The following is a 16,450-nucleotide window of genomic DNA, read 5'->3' as shown; positions in this document are numbered from 1 at the left end:
AGCTAAATTCCTCCATTCATTTTCTTAACAGAAAAACACAAATACAGTGTTTAATTTTGAGAAAAAAAATTATAGGGCATTCACATTAAAGCTTAAGCAAAACTTATGAAGCATAACAAAGTTATGATCATTTTCTAAGAAAGCAAGCAGAGAATACACAAGCCCTGCTTGGAGAGTAGAGCTTCTCAAGTTGGATTTTTGTGCGCATGGGGCACGGTGCTGTCACTGTTGGGCTGCTGAAGGCTTCCATGACACTTTACACTGAACTGGTGGTAATCACTGTACTTTATGAGCAGAGAATGCAAGTGGCTACTGGACTGGAATGGAGATGCTTTGCCTGGATCCCTTCTGCAGACACACACACTCTCCAAAAGACTCCTCAATCCTTCAACTCTTGGTTCTGTGGTATTTCTAAATTTGCTGATAAACACAGACCGTTTCACATCATCCTGAAAGACACTTGACGGGCTTAATACTGTCTGCTAGCAAGATAGGAAAGAAAGCCTCACTACAACAGTACTGAAATTATTAAAATTGGAAGAAAGGAAGGCTGCAGGGGCTGGTTTCTTGCAAGGCTTGGTGGTTTTTGCCCTTCTCACCACCACAGGTACACAGGTGTCAATAGAGAAACAGCTCTATAATACCAAAATACAGCAGTCAGTTCCAGACTGTCATGTTGGCATTGAAGAAACAGATGAATTATGCTGGACAAGCCGAATACAAAATGTTCAAGACAGCTGTCAGATCAGTATTTCAATGGCCTGGAAATATGATGTGTATGAATATATTCCCACCGATCAGCTCAGCATCTTGGTTACCCCAATACCTCCCTCCACATTACCTGAACTACCACAGTGATCTATTTACAAAACTTCTGTAGCCAAAAAACCATGTTCTGTATTTAGTGGTTTACCATATACCAGCCAATATTAAAAACATATTAAGTTCTAAGCAGCAAGAAAAAATGGCATTCAAAATTACAGCTGAATCCTTCACAAACGTGCCACGTGTTATGCACTTTTCATTAGTTACATGTTACATAGAATTGCTTCTCACCTCAGTTTGTAACCAGATGGTTTCTATCTCTCAATACTTCAGAGAAAAACAGAGCTCACCAAAATATTAAGATCCAAGGTTCTCCTTATACCAGTGCTTACACATCTTCTTTAAAATATCTGGTAAAATATTCCATGGGATCAAATGAGTTTCAAACATTTTTTTTATCACCATCTAAAGAGTAAGCTAAACCATGAACATTTCTGTGTTTTTGCTGCATTTTCCTTCCTTTCATGAGGTTCCAGTAATCACCCTGTACCACTCCAGTAACTAGCAGCAAGCTCCAGTGAGAGCTCCCTTACAAAGGAAGTGAGCCTAAAGTTCACTGTTTCAGATACAGTTATTCTAAAATATCCCAAACCCCCTGCTCCTTAAAATTCTCAAGGGATCTTTATGCTAATGAAAAGGCTGGCTCTAGGCAGAGCCCTCTGACATGCTGAAGGTCACCTTAGCTGTTGCCTTAAAACCACCCACCTCTGATCTTCACATTGACACAACTGTTCCAGTTTTAGGCTCAAGGTCATTCTTCTCAAAAGTGGCAGCTCAGGATTTGAAAGCTCATTAGACCATAAAAATGTAAAAACCTATGAAGAATTTAGATAGGGAAGCCAGATTCTCATCTGCTACCCTAAATGTGGGAAACCAGAGATAAATTTTCCGTCTCTCTGTTGACAGGTTTACCATCTACCAGGTATTCCAGAGGACTATTAGAGCAACCACAGTCTTCTCCAAACACACCACTGAACTGAAGCACAAGGGTAACAAACCCAAAATGGGTATTAGCAAAACAGCTCTACAGATTTATAGCCTTGCTATTCAAAAACAAAAACTTGTTTGCTTTTGTTGGTTATTTCTCTTCTCTTTCTTTCCCATGCATTCATTTGAAGTCAAGATTTTGTTGGCACCCCAGGACAGTAATATGGACTCCCACTACAAGTGACACTGGAGATTGTACTTACCTGACACCACCCAATTCTCCCAACCAAAAGTGAGTTATATGAACAGAAATTATTCTTCCTTCATCAAATCATATGCAACCAGCTCTTTATGTTTTTATTCTACTATTACTGATTTAGCACTAAATTAATTTCTCATGGAACATTCATGACATTCCAGGATCATTATGTGTTTTGCATTGGCACTAATATAAGCTGGGCATTTATTTCATTTGTTTAACAGTCAAAATATTTGATAATAATTTCACATGAGAAAACAAACAAAAGAGTTCAGAATCAACCCTCTACATTTTACCTACAGTAGAGTATGATTAATGTAACAAAAGCCAAAAGGCTTTCCTCTAGCATTTGCCAATTCTGTAACTGCCAATTCTTTTCCCCTGTGCTCCACAGGGGAAGTCAAGACTCCAAGGTGTTTTCTGTAGGTGTTAGCAATTTTTTTCGGTTCATACTTTTTGGGGCATTTGGGGTGGCGAGGCTCTATTGTATTTCTACTGTCTCAGATTTCAATCCATAGCGCATTTCCCTTCAAGAAATATTTTGCAAAGCACATAAAATACCTTTCTTTTCACTCTGAAGATTTAAGAGCATTGGGGAATTTTCTCATTCTGAACTCTAATTGATATGCCTCACAGGGAACTTAAGAGATGATTATTTTCCCTATGGAGGGTTTTTAAATGATATGGCATAATCTGATTTACTGAAAAAATGCAGGAGCCTTAATATGCTATTTCTTACTTAAGTAAAATGCGAATTGCTTTGATAGGGCATGGTCCTTATCTAAAAAAGCAGCGAATCCTGCACAATGAACACACCATTAGTAATAATACAATCTTACCATGTGCATTCCACATTCTCTTTTAGACAGATCTATGATCATCAACTAACTCACCATGGTTTACCTCAAAGTTAAACAAACAAACAGAAAAACTCAAGAAACTTTCATTTTACTATAGAAAATTAAAAGCCTAGAAACTTAAATGCCTGTGAAGAAAAATCAATATTTTAGTCAAAATTTGATTTTAGGAGTTTCTGGTATCAGATATGTAGGTTTCAATTTCAATTAAAAAGCTGCATCTAGATGCCTAACAATCCATTATAAAAGTGCACTTGACCCCCAGAGAAACAAAGAAGCTGGAAGAAGCCACCTTCTTACAAATCCAGTAACACATTAAATCACATAAGTGTGATCTAAAATACAGAACTTTTCAAGTTTTTAAACCAGACATTGAAACAATTATTCAAGAGAAAACACTGATTTGTGACATTTTCAGAACAGTACATTTCCTTGACAGAAACCACTAAGACTTGCATTTATTCAACAGGCATAAAATGGACTTCTCAAACTTGCTATTGAACATATTAATATTTGCTCTTCATCTTTCATTTCAACTACATTTACCACAAAAGGGTAAGAACACTTCAAAGAACTAATGATCTTGAAATTATGCAGCCTCAAGGCTGCAACACAGATCAGATTCACAGAAATCAGTAAAATCTTTGCTCTAAAAGATTTAACTACAGAAGTTTTAATATCTCTGTAACTCTGAACATGACAAAGTGAACACATTTTCGGTACTTAACATCTTAAACTGTATCTGTGCTTTTTTTCATTAATTTCCTTACAACAAGAGTTCAAGCTTTTAAACTGGTGATAATCAGAAGAATTCACACTTTCCTGTTCACATAAGCAAAAACCAAATCAAGTGATGTCTTCCAAGTCAAAGGTCAAAATAGGTTTTGCTTTCCAAGAATTAATTATTCCCGATTTTTCACATTACAATGTTCAATCAGTTTGATTTCAGAAACAGAGCAGCATATTTTTGCAATTACAGTTTTTACAGCTTTTCAAAACTCCCAATCAATACATACTATTAACCATTGCTATGTCAACTACAGAGAAAACAGATTACCTAAGTATTTGCATTTATCATTTGGTCTCCATTTGCTACACTGTGTAAATGGAATGTAAGCTTAGACAAAAGGAACAGAACTAAACAGCTGTGTTATGTGACAATAACATAGTGTATGGTGAGGGCACTGGAATGAGAATGAACTGAACAAGTCCTACCTGTGGGCACAAAGTCTCAATGTGATTAGCTGCCATTTGGACAATTTTCGTTCCATCTTCATTTGTTGACAATGAACAAGCAAGATTGGCAACCTTAAATAAAATAAATAAACAGCCTTGTAAGCAAGTATTCCTCCACAGACTTCAAACTTGCCAAAAAATATCTCTGCTACAAAGCCTTCATGGGATGGGGGGGGGGGGGGGGGGGCGGGGGGCCGGGAATATTTTGTCAGAGGATGTTTTTGAACAAGGAAACACTGCAGGAAGGAAAAAGAACTGTGGAAAGAGGTGATAGTGACGAGAAATCTTATGACCTCACCCCAATTTAGGCTCAGCAGGTAACAGTTGCAGAGTGGTGTTTAGAAAACAGGAGGAAATTTCCAAGAAAGACCATAAGGTTTCAGCAGATTGCTTGTGATCTTGCCCCTTAATTTTTCAGAGCTCTTCCAACCATGATCAGCATTTCCACTGTTTTTTTAATAGTTACTTTTAAGACCTTAAAGCTCAAATAACATTTATCTTGACTTGTAATAAACACAAAGTAATTTCTGCTGTGAGCTGTTCACAGATCATTCTTTTAATCAGTGGTATGGTTTTCTACTGAAACGGTCATATTATATACCATATATAGTGCAACTAACAGTGAAAACATATGGAAACTCTAAATCTGTGAAACAACAAATCTACCTTCTATTATACCATACACCATAGAGCTACAGCTTCCTTTTAAGCAAAAACCTCTTCCACTATGCTCCACAGCTCCACAAGTTTAAATGGATTAAGGAAAAAGCATCTCACTGCAGCTGAACATCAACAGGCTGTAAGAGACAGGTTTGACAAAGGTACAGTAGAGGCTGGGATACTGGGATCCAGTAGTTCTTTTTATCCTACTGTAGAAGTATCAAGTCCTTCTGTAAAACTACTCCACACTTGTTAATTATCACAGCCTTCCCTGAAGTAGCAGTACTGCCTCCACCCACTCTAATGTTAATGTAGACCAAAAACTGCCTGAGAACTAGACCTCTGCAGTGCTGCAAATATGAACACAGACAGGCATAGCTATTCTGGAGTAACCCAAAACTCATAAAACAACTTCTACAGTTCAGCTGCCATGAAATAAAAGCAAATCTTCCTTTATCAACATTTTATGGCACTACTACTAGTTCAATGATGATCTATTACCAAAGGCTTTTATTATTCTTACTTAATTGATATAAGTAATTACAAGGCATTAGTCAGTGCACAGACTAATTACTTTTCCTATTTAAACTTCAGAAAAGATTAAGACACTTTCTGAAGGGGATGAGATCTAGAATGCAGGGCCTTCCATGTACACCTGTGCCTACACAAAAATACTTCATACAACTTTCCCTGGTTCCATACCCATATGATGTATTTATTATCTTGTCCACATAATAAACAATGGTTAAGACTGAAGAAATCCAGTTTTCATCAATGCATTGACACTGTACTCTTATTTGAAGTAATCTGCTATGGGTTGGCTTTTTAATGCAGTATCTGAAAAAACTGGGTTTGATTCTATGCTTTCCTTCCTGACTCTTCAGCTTAAACTGCTAAGAGATGATTTTATATCGTCACATTACAACCCTAGGAGATGCTATTCCCTCCCCTCAAAATAAATAAATAAATAATCTATTTTTTCTTCTTTGGATTGAAGGTCAAGAATTTTCACTACTGGTCCCAGGAACTAATTCATATTGACTTGAGTATTTTAATTATTCCTTTGCTGAGCTGCTTCTGTGTTCTTAATTTAAATCTGTGTTCACTCATACTTTGTTACTACACCACCTATGCAAAATGAAACACTTTACAAGACTTGGTGCAAACATTATTGATTTAAAGAACTCCTCTATGCCTAAAGCAGTAATAATTCAAAGGTAAAATAAAAAGGCCATGCCAGCCGTTCCACCAGGACAAAACCTCTCAGCAGCAGTTTCTTTTTTCCCCTCTTTACCATAAGGTTCCTCAGGCTTATAAAATTCATTCCGCAGTTTCCAGAAAAACCTTACTTTCTTTTCTTGGAATCCACTACAAACATGTGCAATATAGAGCCCCTGTTTATGAGTGAGATACTGCTGTGAGTAGTTTTGTTCCTGTCTTGATAAGCAAGGCAGATACAGAGACAGTTTACAACAACTTTCCGTCCTGTTTCCCAGTTACATCAGCTCCAGCATTCCAGTACAAACACAGACCTTGATGTAAATTGTGCCACAGTCACAGAATAATAAGTTAGAATGAAAGAGATTTCCAGAGATCATGTAGTCCAACCCCCTGTTCAAAATACGAGAATGAACTCGAAACCAATGTGTGCCAAAGGCTTTATGTAACAGATCAGCATGTGGTGACAAATTCTCTGTGTGTTACCAGATCATGTGGGAAATCAGAAGGGTAGAAAGGTGTGGCTCTTCTCCAACAAAGCATGCTCAGGTTGGGAAGGATCTCTTAATCTATAAGTACTCCCTTTTATTCGAAGTCAACAGCAATGCAAGTTCTTTTAATATAAAGAGGAAAAACTGTTTCTGATCTTACACTTCCCCTCCTGATTCTTCAGCTCTAAGCATTCCTTGGTGAGGCCCAATTCAGAACAGTATCCTCAAAGCACAAGCAGCAAACCAAGGATATAAGCACCAGGAATTTATGTTAGGCCACTTCATAACAGCAAACAGAGTTTTGTATTATTTACATTAGATGTCTTAAAAAATAAAATCTATTAAGGAAAGTAGTATTGGCTACTTTGGAATAAATACATGTTATATTTCAGATGAGTATTTGGAATTCATACTACAGTGCTATGCCAGCAGTGAATTTAGACCTTTGCCTTTCATTTTGACCAATGTTAGTAAAACTTCTGTTTCCATGAGAAAATGGGCAGAATTTTCTTCTCCTGGCACTGAAGCAGCACTTTTCCATTTGTACCTTATGTGTAAGTAAAAGGCCTCTCAGTCGCTCTCAGCAGTAGGTGATGAGGCTCACAGCTATTCCACCAAAGACAATCCAGATCCCTGTAAGCCATTAACATGGTCTCAACCATCAGTACACTCACTGTTGGCATCTCCCTCACCAGCTCCTGGTAAGATCTCCTTAACACAAATACAAAACACAGTAATTCAAATAAATTTAATGGAAAGAGTCAAGCACGTGTGTAATTTTTCCAAGCGCGAGGAAGTGGATCTGAGAACCTGAAGTCTTCTTTGAGGCTGTAACATTGCTAACAAGGAGGACAAGCTGTCTCAGCAATAGTAAATGCCTACAGTTCATAAGAAAAAATCAACACCTAGCTCAGAGAAGACCTTACTGTCACAAGTATCATACACATTTCAGAAGATTTTTACAATCTGAGAAATCTTCATTACACCAGTCTCTCCCCTAAGCAGTATAAACTACACTAATACATTACATTTCTTTTGTATTCTCTGGGAGAAACTAGCTTCCCTTAGAGGGACTTCAAACTTAAGTACACTGCAACTTCAAAAACAAATATTGCAAAATGAAAAGCCAACATTCCTCTCAGAAAATAATTGTCCTTCTGAAGAGCAAAGTTTGTCGTGGCAAAGAAAAAGCTTTGTTGTAGACTGGTCTGATTGAAATCAGAACCAAAAAAAATCATTATCATTTTCTCCAAACATTTTTAAGATACTAAGAAAGCAGTAACGCAGCTTTTCCTTGAAAACATAAAGAACAGAGAACAAACCATCCTTGATGAGGTTTAGCAACATCAATTAATACACTAATTAAGGTGCAGTGCAGAAAGGAAGACTTTGAACTGAGCATGTAAGTGCAGCACTGGCAGTAGATAAAATATTTCATTAGCCTCATGGAGTTTTAGATTGTGAAGGCACCAAAGAGTGTACTTTTTTGATGCCCATTAGCTGCACACCGAAGATATGCCAATGCACATTTATTTTATTCCTGAAGTTATTAAACAAGCTTCTTACAGGCACTTTAACTGGTGTTTTCATTTTTACTATTGGGTGACAGCATACCTTTCTGCATTGGGGAGGGGGTTCATTCCTCTCTTTAGCATATGGTGAGCCAACAACTTTTCAGGCTAGAAATTGCTGAAGAGTGTCAGTGTCTTCATCAACAAACGGGACAGGGAGCCTGGTCAGGCGCTCCAGGAGCCTTTTATTTCTCACACACTGAGTTGAGACAGAGTTGGTACAAAGTTCACGCTGCCAAGGACATCCAACAACTTCCTGTTTGCAAAGCATTTTTAAAAGCTTCTTAGCCAATCAGCATACTTCTAAAAGTTACAGACAGCTGTCTTAACCAATTCATAATAGCGCATGTACAACTGTTAAATATAATACTGGCTTGTTATGCCTTGACATAACAATTCACAATATCCTATTATGAGGCTTAAACTTATCTATTTTGCTAAGCATATGTTTTTGCAACTCCAAAATCTATCTAGGCCTAACCTAGAAACCCTAACCATTGTTTTAATGTCCTTGGCGCTGCATAACTATCTTCTTCTAGCTTTTCACAGGCAAAGCTGAATCCTAAATCCTTTTGCTTTATTTTCTGAAGCCTGCTTTTATTTCGCACACCTAAAATCCTTTCCACCTTTTGTGTTTCCCCACAGAGAGTAAGATTTGCGTGTAGCAGATATACTCTTAAAAAAATAATTCAACAAATTACATTCCCCTCCTTGATTAATACATTACATGGGACTCGTGTATCTAGGAGAGAGCACTGGACTGGAGAGAGAACTGGAAATGTGTGTCCAGACTTTTTCAGTTTCTATGCTTTATCAAACAACTGAAAAGCAAAGAAAGATGCACTTAGAGGCTGTGAGAGATACATTATACACAAACAAGTTCACCCTGTTGTCCAAACTTACTTGGGATGGAAGGCCTTTTCCCCTGCCTATGTTCACACAAGTGCATTCACACTGTAGATCCTAATGTTCTCTCCCCAAGCAGAGGGTGAAGGCTTTAAAAAGTCTTCAAGCTTCTTTCAGCCTCAGATTTCCCAACGCTTTCCACTGGGGATTACAACACAAAACACATATAGGCAAAGCACCCTGGAGAGCCACTAATTACTTCCAGTGGATCTCCAGAAAGGTGTGATAATTTTAAAGAGCCAATTCCCTGAAGCCATCTATTGCTGGAAATAACAAAGATAACCCAACATCCTTTCTGTAGACAAAAGGAACATGTTCCCAGTCCTTCAAGAGCCTCAGGACAAGTGGAAGTTCACATGCAAAGTGAGACTGCCTCTTCCCTGTGAGAAGGCCAAGGGGTCTTATCATGGTGATTCTGCTGCAAAGGAAGAGGAATCCCTGGGAGAGACATTCCAGCCATGGTTTAAGGATGCAATGCAGTGGTTCAGAAATTAATCCTGGTTCAGAGTTAACTCCAGAGTGAGAACAAAATGCAGAGTCAAATGCAAAAGTGAGATTTTTAAGTAGTAAAAGAGTAAATAATCACTGCACTGCCTCACCACCTGTTTCATTCGCAGCTGAGTACAGCTTTGCTGATCTATTGTCCACACTGCACAGCAAGAATTAAATGTACCCCCAAGGATTCTTTTCAGTCAAATTCACTCCATTAACTCCCAAAAATAAGTATTTGCTTGGGAACAGATTGTCTGCTAACTAGCTAAACTCTTCTTCTATAAATTGGACTAAATGATGCAGCACGTTCTCTAGATGTAATCCCTTTTGCAGCATGTTCTCTAGATTTGATCCCTTTCAACAGAAGCTCAGTTTCTTTTCATTATTGTACCCAAAGTCCCAACTCACTTATACTGTAAATCACTAAGGATAAGTAGATTATTAATTCCATGAAAGCTTTTGTTTCCTCTTATTGGTGAAGAGGTCCTGTTCTTCATATTAAATACCTCCTGACAAGAAACTGTTTCACTAAGGAAAGACCTTCCAAAGCTCTGCCTAACCTAAAGTTACCCAGGTCCTTCACCACACTACTCCAGCGTAAGCCCAAAGTCTGTTCTTTGGAGATTTTTTTAGCCTAGTGTGAAGAACCTTCTGGCAACCCAATCCCTCCCACTGATAACCCTAGCAAAATTCTTAGTACCATACTGGGAAAGTATTACTAAAATAAAAACTGACATGCTTCAAATTTCACAAGAAATGAACTTGTGTGTCACAAGATTTCAAATACAGTCTTTACTAGAAAGTTTAAAGTACTGATCCTGTCATTTTGCCTTTTTTTTTTAAACACCTGTAATATAGATCAGAACAAAACTTACTAGTTTTCCACAAAACCAAGCAAAAGTGGTTTTTTATACACACATCTAAGGAACACTAACCAGATATATTGTCACTTCAACATGTATACGAATTCTTCCTGGCAGGGAGTTAAAAAAAGCCTAAGGAGGACAGTGCATAAATGGACACAAAAACAGCCCAGGAATCCACTGAGGTGGAGGTTAATCCTGAATAATCACAATTCAGAAGATATTTCATTTGAAGGAGAGCAACTGAATACTGAGTTGAGGAATAACATTAGAATTTCAGCATTACAGCAGTCAATATGGCTTTCAATATAAATTATATACTCCAGGTAAACTGATTATAACTGTTAGCCTGCTCTCTTCAAACCATAAATGAAAAAATGTACTCTTGTATTTTCTGCTTCTAATTTTGTGGTATACAGAAATATCTTCAACAGGATTTTTATGTGTTCTGTTTCTACCAGTAGCTTTATTCATGAAACCTTAAGAAGTCTTTTGAGGAAAATGATTATTCACACAAAAAAGAGCCATGAAAAAACTACAAAGGTCAACATTAAATAATGACTCTATACTTTCCAAGGAAAAAAAGCTACATTGATGTATGTATGTCTTCCAGTCATTGCTGCATTTTTATATGCATTTATGATTACTATGTGCATTTTTATGGGCTTAATAAAACTTACCTAGACTACAGTATTTGTTTATAGTAAAAAAACACATTCCTGTGGACTTAAAACTTACCTCCAATGGGCAATGAAGTAATATCACAATGTTGCTTGTTTTCCAATCCATTTTCTACCATAAAACTTAACTTCTTTCCAGATCAAGTTAAGTAGTTATACCTCACATCAAAAGTCACACTCTTACCTTATTAGTTACTACTTTTGTGGAGAAAAAGTTACAAACTCTACTCAAACATACATTCAACGTATATTATGCTGCTTTCCCTGCCTCTTTTCACCTTCCACTCTTCCAGAAAGACTCTTGAGGCTGCTAATTTAACTACAGCAGGGGACTACACACCTGCAAGCCTCTTCACTCACCTTTTGGTTTCTTTTGCACTCTCTTCATTTTGCCTGTCTCCATCTCCTTCCATTTTCTTCAGAGCTGAATTACCCAGTACTACATTACTGCCTAACCCACTGCTGATCTGACCAAATTAGCTAACCTGCTACACCTGAGGCTTATCACTGCCCCTCCAGGTGTTACCAACCACCTGGTTACGATGGTTAAAACTCCTCAGAGTATTATGTAACTTTAACTGTTTCCTACCAAGCATGTCCAAGAGTCTGCTAGCATAATTAACAAGAGCATAGATGAATACCCATGGACTGGATTGTTGAGTTTTAGTGTGGTTTGGTTTTTTTTCCCTAACAACATTACTGCAACTGGTTTATTTCAAGTTCTCAAAGTGCTCAAACAGGTCTTATCTCATACAAGTTCATCTAGGAGAAGACTGCCTTGATGAAGTGGACCACAACCAAAATCAAAACAGAAAATAAACACACTTTGAGACAAACACAGCACATGTGTAAGGGAGAATTCTGCCCAGTAAAATTCCAGAAACCATTTCCTTTTCAATAAAGGTGTCAGGCTTGATGCAGAGCTCCATTAAGCTTTCTTTCACTGCTTTAGGTCACAGTTAGATTTGAAGAATTCAGTTAAGGGTTTCCTCTCTAGACTCTAAGCTCTGGTTACAAGCAAGAGCAGATATTGTATTACATTCATGCTCTGGCAAGCTAGCTGAAGACTGCAGTAAAACAGAAATTGCTTATAGTTGTGACCTGTGGCTCGCTAATTGTCTCTCCAAAAAATGTCCCATGTACACCAGCACCAGACTTAATCCACTGCTGTAACTGTGAATTGGCCTCTGATACCTGAAGAAAACTCCTTCCACATGCCCAAACGTAACAGCAAGTGAAAGCTCTAAAGGTAAACTACTTAACAAAACTTCCCACTTAGCACAATTTGCTGGAGTGTTAGCAACAGGGGGCTTTCCAGCAGTATGCAGGATATTAAACCAGAAGAAAGCAAGGTTTTCAAAAGGAGAAAGTAGCTACCCCATTCTGTAATCGTGTAACCTTCTCTTTTTCCTTATCTCAGCCTCCCAATATGGCAAGTAAGACAGCAGTTATACATGGAGCAAGAGGGCATCAGTCATGCACAGAATTAGCCAGTTCCTTAAAACATCCAAGAGGAGTGATCACAACTCCCTGCCAGAATACACAGCTCTTGAAGGAACAAAGCACGCGTAAGTGCTGATAAACAGATTAACTAACTGCCCTTAACTGTCTGGCAGTAGCATGAGTTGATAAACATCTATCACCAGTGGAACTCACTAAGCATCAGGATGGATCAACCAGTTCTCAAAACTGCATGGAACCCTCCCTCTCCTGCACTTCAATAATAAAGAGAAAAATACAACACATACAATAAGCTGTCAATAGAATACTCTTATTTAAGTCAATAAAATTTCAGGCCCCTATCATCTATAAAGCAGAGGCAAGATTTGAATATATGCATTAATACATCCTTATTTGTTTTCTTATTACTCATTATACAAATATTCCACCAAAAAAAAAAAAAAAAAAAAAAAAGATTAAAAAGGCTCATTCAACTTTCAATATTCTGCTAGTAGCAATACCTGAAACCCAGCACTAAAAGCCTTCCCAGAGCAAGTACAAGTCGATCTCCCAGTTTAAAAGATGAAATTTACTGAAGAAAGCAAGTCAGAGCCTAAGGCAGCATATGTAATGTACAACCACCAAGCCCTCCCACCTCACACAAGTAAATGTGTCAGGTGTGTTTAAAGAATTCTTTCAAAGTAGTAGCTTTTCAGAAAGAAAACAAATCCCTCTTCCAAAGCTTATCAGGAGTTAATTCTCTCTTTCAGTATTCCTGGAACGTCTCTCCAACCCAAGTGTCTCCCTCCAACCTTTGGAAAAGGCCTTTAGTCTATTCTTATCCTGCTTCCACTCAGACTTTAAAAAGTGATAAGCAGAGGAGGATTACTGTAACAGTCCATCCCCAGACAGCTTTACACTCAAGGGCAACGTCTAAAAACTAAGCCCAAGTAGTGACCCAAACACCACCCCACACCGAGCTGTCTGTCCCTCCCCCCCGCGGCCGCTCCCAGACCCTCACCACTGCTGAGCTGCACTCCTTCACCCCAACGGACGTCATTTTGTCTCCACGGACTGAAACTGAAAATTTTGTAACCCAAGGAAAAAACTTCCAAACGTATTGTTTTCTGTTGTTGCTTCACAGATTGCTATTTTAGAATTTATGCTACACACAACTGCGCTTTAAAGCAGCAAGGCCACCAAAGCTCTCTGGTCGCAAAAGAGAAAACACATCTCAAAATAGACAATAAAGCAGAAAACTCACGGCTACGGGTGGGTTTAGCCGCCCGCCCTGCCCACGCCACTTCCCCTCAGCACCGGCGGCCGGGACAGCAGAACTCTAGCGGCCAAGAAGATGGGATTCCGATGGACAAAACGGCGAAATTCCAGCCGCACACACCTTCCGCACTCACCCTGAAAGCTCCATGCGGAGACGTGCAGCCAAAGCCACCCACGCCGGCACTCGCCACCCGCTCCCAACTTTGCAGAAGTGGGCAGGGCAGACACAACGCTGAGCGGGTGCAAATGAGGGCCTTACTGCGCACAGGTGTGTGTGTGTGTGTGTGAGGGGCCCATCACTCACAGCTCTGTGTGTGTGTGTGTTTGTGTGTGTGTGTGTGTGAGGGGCCCATCACTCACAGCTCTGTGTGTGTGTGTGTGTGTGTGTGAGGGGCCCATCACTCACAGCTCTGTGTGTGTGTGTGTGTGTGTGTGTGTGTGTGTGTGTGTGTGTGTGTGAGGGGCCCATCACTCACAGCTCTGTGTGTGTGTTTGTGTGTGTGTGAGGGGCCCATCGCTCACAGCTCTGTGTGTGTGTGTGTGTGTGTGTGAGGGGCCCATCACTCACAGCTCTGTGTGTGTGTGTGTGTGTGTGTGTGTGTGTGTGTGTGTGTGTGAGGGGCCCATCACTCACAGCTCTGTGTGTGTGTTTGTGTGTGTGTGAGGGGCCCATCGCTCACAGCTCTGTGTGTGTGTGTGTGTGTGTGTGTGAGGGGCCCATCGCTCACAGCTCTGTGTGTGTGTGTGTGTGTGTGTGTGTGTGTGAGGGGCCCATCGCTCACAGCTCTGTGTGTGTGTGTGTGTGTGTGTGTGTGTGTGTGTGTGAGGGGCCCATCGCTCACAGCTCTGTGTGTGTGTTTGTGTGTGTGAGGGGCCCATCGCTCACAGCTCTGTGTGTGTGTGTGTGTGTGTGTGAGGGGCCCATCTCTCACAGATGTGTGTTTGTTTGTGTGTGTGTAAGGGGCCCATCATTCACAGATGTGTGTTTGTTTGTGTGTGTAAGGGGCCCATCGCTCACAGATGTGTGTTTGTTTGTGTGTGTGTGAGGGGCCCATCGCTCACAGCTGTGTGTGTGTGTGTGTGTGTGTGAGGGGCCCATCGCTCACAGCTCTCTGTGTGTTTGCTTGTGTGTGTTCGAGGGGCCCATCGCTCACAGCTCTGTGTGTGTGTTTGTGTGTGTGAGGGGCCCATCGCTCACAGCTCTGTGTGTGTGTGTGTGTGTTCGAGGGGCCCATCACTCACAGCTCCGTGTGTGTGTTTGCTTGTGTGTGTGTGAGGGGCCCATCGCTCACAGCTCTGTGTGTGTGTGTGTGTGTGTGTGTGTGTGTGTGTGTGTGAGAGAGGGGCCCATCGCTCACAGGTGTCTCCCCTGCAGCACAAGGAGCTATCGCCCGGCCGGCCACAGGCACACAGAGTACATTCTTATGCAGTACATTACATCATTACTGCATTACAGTATGTTCTTATGCATTCGCTATAGCCTACATTTCAAATATCTTGTAAAAATATAATTAGCCCTCTCATTCATTTTCACCCTTCCTTTACCCCTTAAATGAATCAGTAATTTTTTCAGGTTTATTAGTTTTTATTCTCCTCTTTGTAAATGGTGCCATGAAAGCCGTGTATAGACAGCCAATTCCAATTGCCAGTGGAGCTGGAGGTAAGCTCACAGCTAATGTAGTTTATATGGAACAAACGTTATACTAATATAAAATGTTTCCGTGGCAGTAGAAGTCTCTGTTAATGTAGTTTAAAGTTGCATAAAACATTTTATAAGAAAGCCTTGACTAATTCTTGCTGTGTGATCTCTGATGTAGGAAATGTGAAACTGATCACAAAGAAAACATTTAAAACTGTTCATAAGCCTTGCAACCAGAACTCACATATAAAATTGTCCAGACTGCAAACTGCAGATCACAGTGTGGTCTGAAGCATCAGTGTGGGCTTACCCTTAAGCATGTGCATTGAATTCAAACTGCAGGGATGTCATTATACTAAGTTCAGTGAAAAACTCCTAGGAGATTCAATCTTGTTTACAGTACACTGGCCTTGAAAAGAGACAAATGAATTGACTGTTATTCACTGTAAAGCAATGCTCTGATATGATCCTCACACACAGCAGACACCTGTCCAACAGCAACAGAAAGACATGCAGGAGTCACATTTCAAAGGAAACAAATCTCTGTGCAAGGACGTCTAGATTTTAAATCTACAAATGACTCCTGGTTAATTAAGCTGAATCTCAGAATACGCTGATCTGAACTTCCCATCCCAAAAGTTCCTGGGATATGGTTACTATTGTCCTCTGTCTCCTCACTGCACCAGCTGGGTAAACGACTGTGATAGTTTTGTGACTGAGGACAGCTCATTTAGAGAAAGCATGTCTGGACACTTTAGTTCTGTCCTGCTGAGCCTAGCAAGGAGATTCCTTACACCTAGCAAGACCAGCCTGTGTTTTCCAGAAGGTTTTAGAAATTTGTCATGAACTCAGTATTTTGAATGCTAGGCTAACAGTTATTAAAAAGCAATTTAATACAATGATGTTAAAATGTGAGCCATGTGAAGTAGTTGGAAGTAACTACATTGACATTATTGTATATTGCTCAAGCTTGATATTCAGATTCTTTTAAAAAACTTCTGCAGAAGATGAATTAAACTAAAGGGAAATACTGAGCAGGATGCTCCTTTTTTCTCAGCCAAGCTGTCATAAACAAAAACATATCCAACTTCCCTGATAAACAACGATC

General features: G+C 39.7%; 1 protein-coding gene and 1 long non-coding RNA gene across 14 annotated transcripts in view; both read right to left on the bottom strand.

Moving 5' to 3' along the window:
- The window catches only part of CTNNA3 (catenin alpha 3), a 438,881-nt gene that overhangs the window by 149,281 nt on the left and 273,150 nt on the right, over positions 1-16,450 (bottom strand). For all 13 annotated transcript variants that reach the window (XM_069019044.1, XM_069019041.1, XM_069019045.1 and 10 more), the window contains one exon: positions 4,084-4,176. In XM_069019044.1, coding sequence (XP_068875145.1) covers positions 4,084-4,176 — 93 coding nt within the window. The remainder of the gene's footprint in view (positions 1-4,083; positions 4,177-16,450) is intronic.
- On the bottom strand, positions 8,558-11,409 carry LOC138112260 (uncharacterized). The gene is made up of 3 exons (XR_011151615.1): positions 11,346-11,409; positions 8,948-9,091; positions 8,558-8,865 (listed from the first exon to the last, which is right to left on the bottom strand). It is a non-coding gene; the product is annotated as an uncharacterized lncRNA (long non-coding RNA).

The sequence above is a fragment of the Aphelocoma coerulescens genome, chromosome 6, assembly GCF_041296385.1.
Source record: "Aphelocoma coerulescens isolate FSJ_1873_10779 chromosome 6, UR_Acoe_1.0, whole genome shotgun sequence".
Taxonomy (NCBI): Eukaryota; Metazoa; Chordata; class Aves; order Passeriformes; family Corvidae; genus Aphelocoma; species Aphelocoma coerulescens.
Note: the sequence above shows the minus strand (reverse complement) of the source record. Positions and strands in the feature narration are given on the sequence as shown.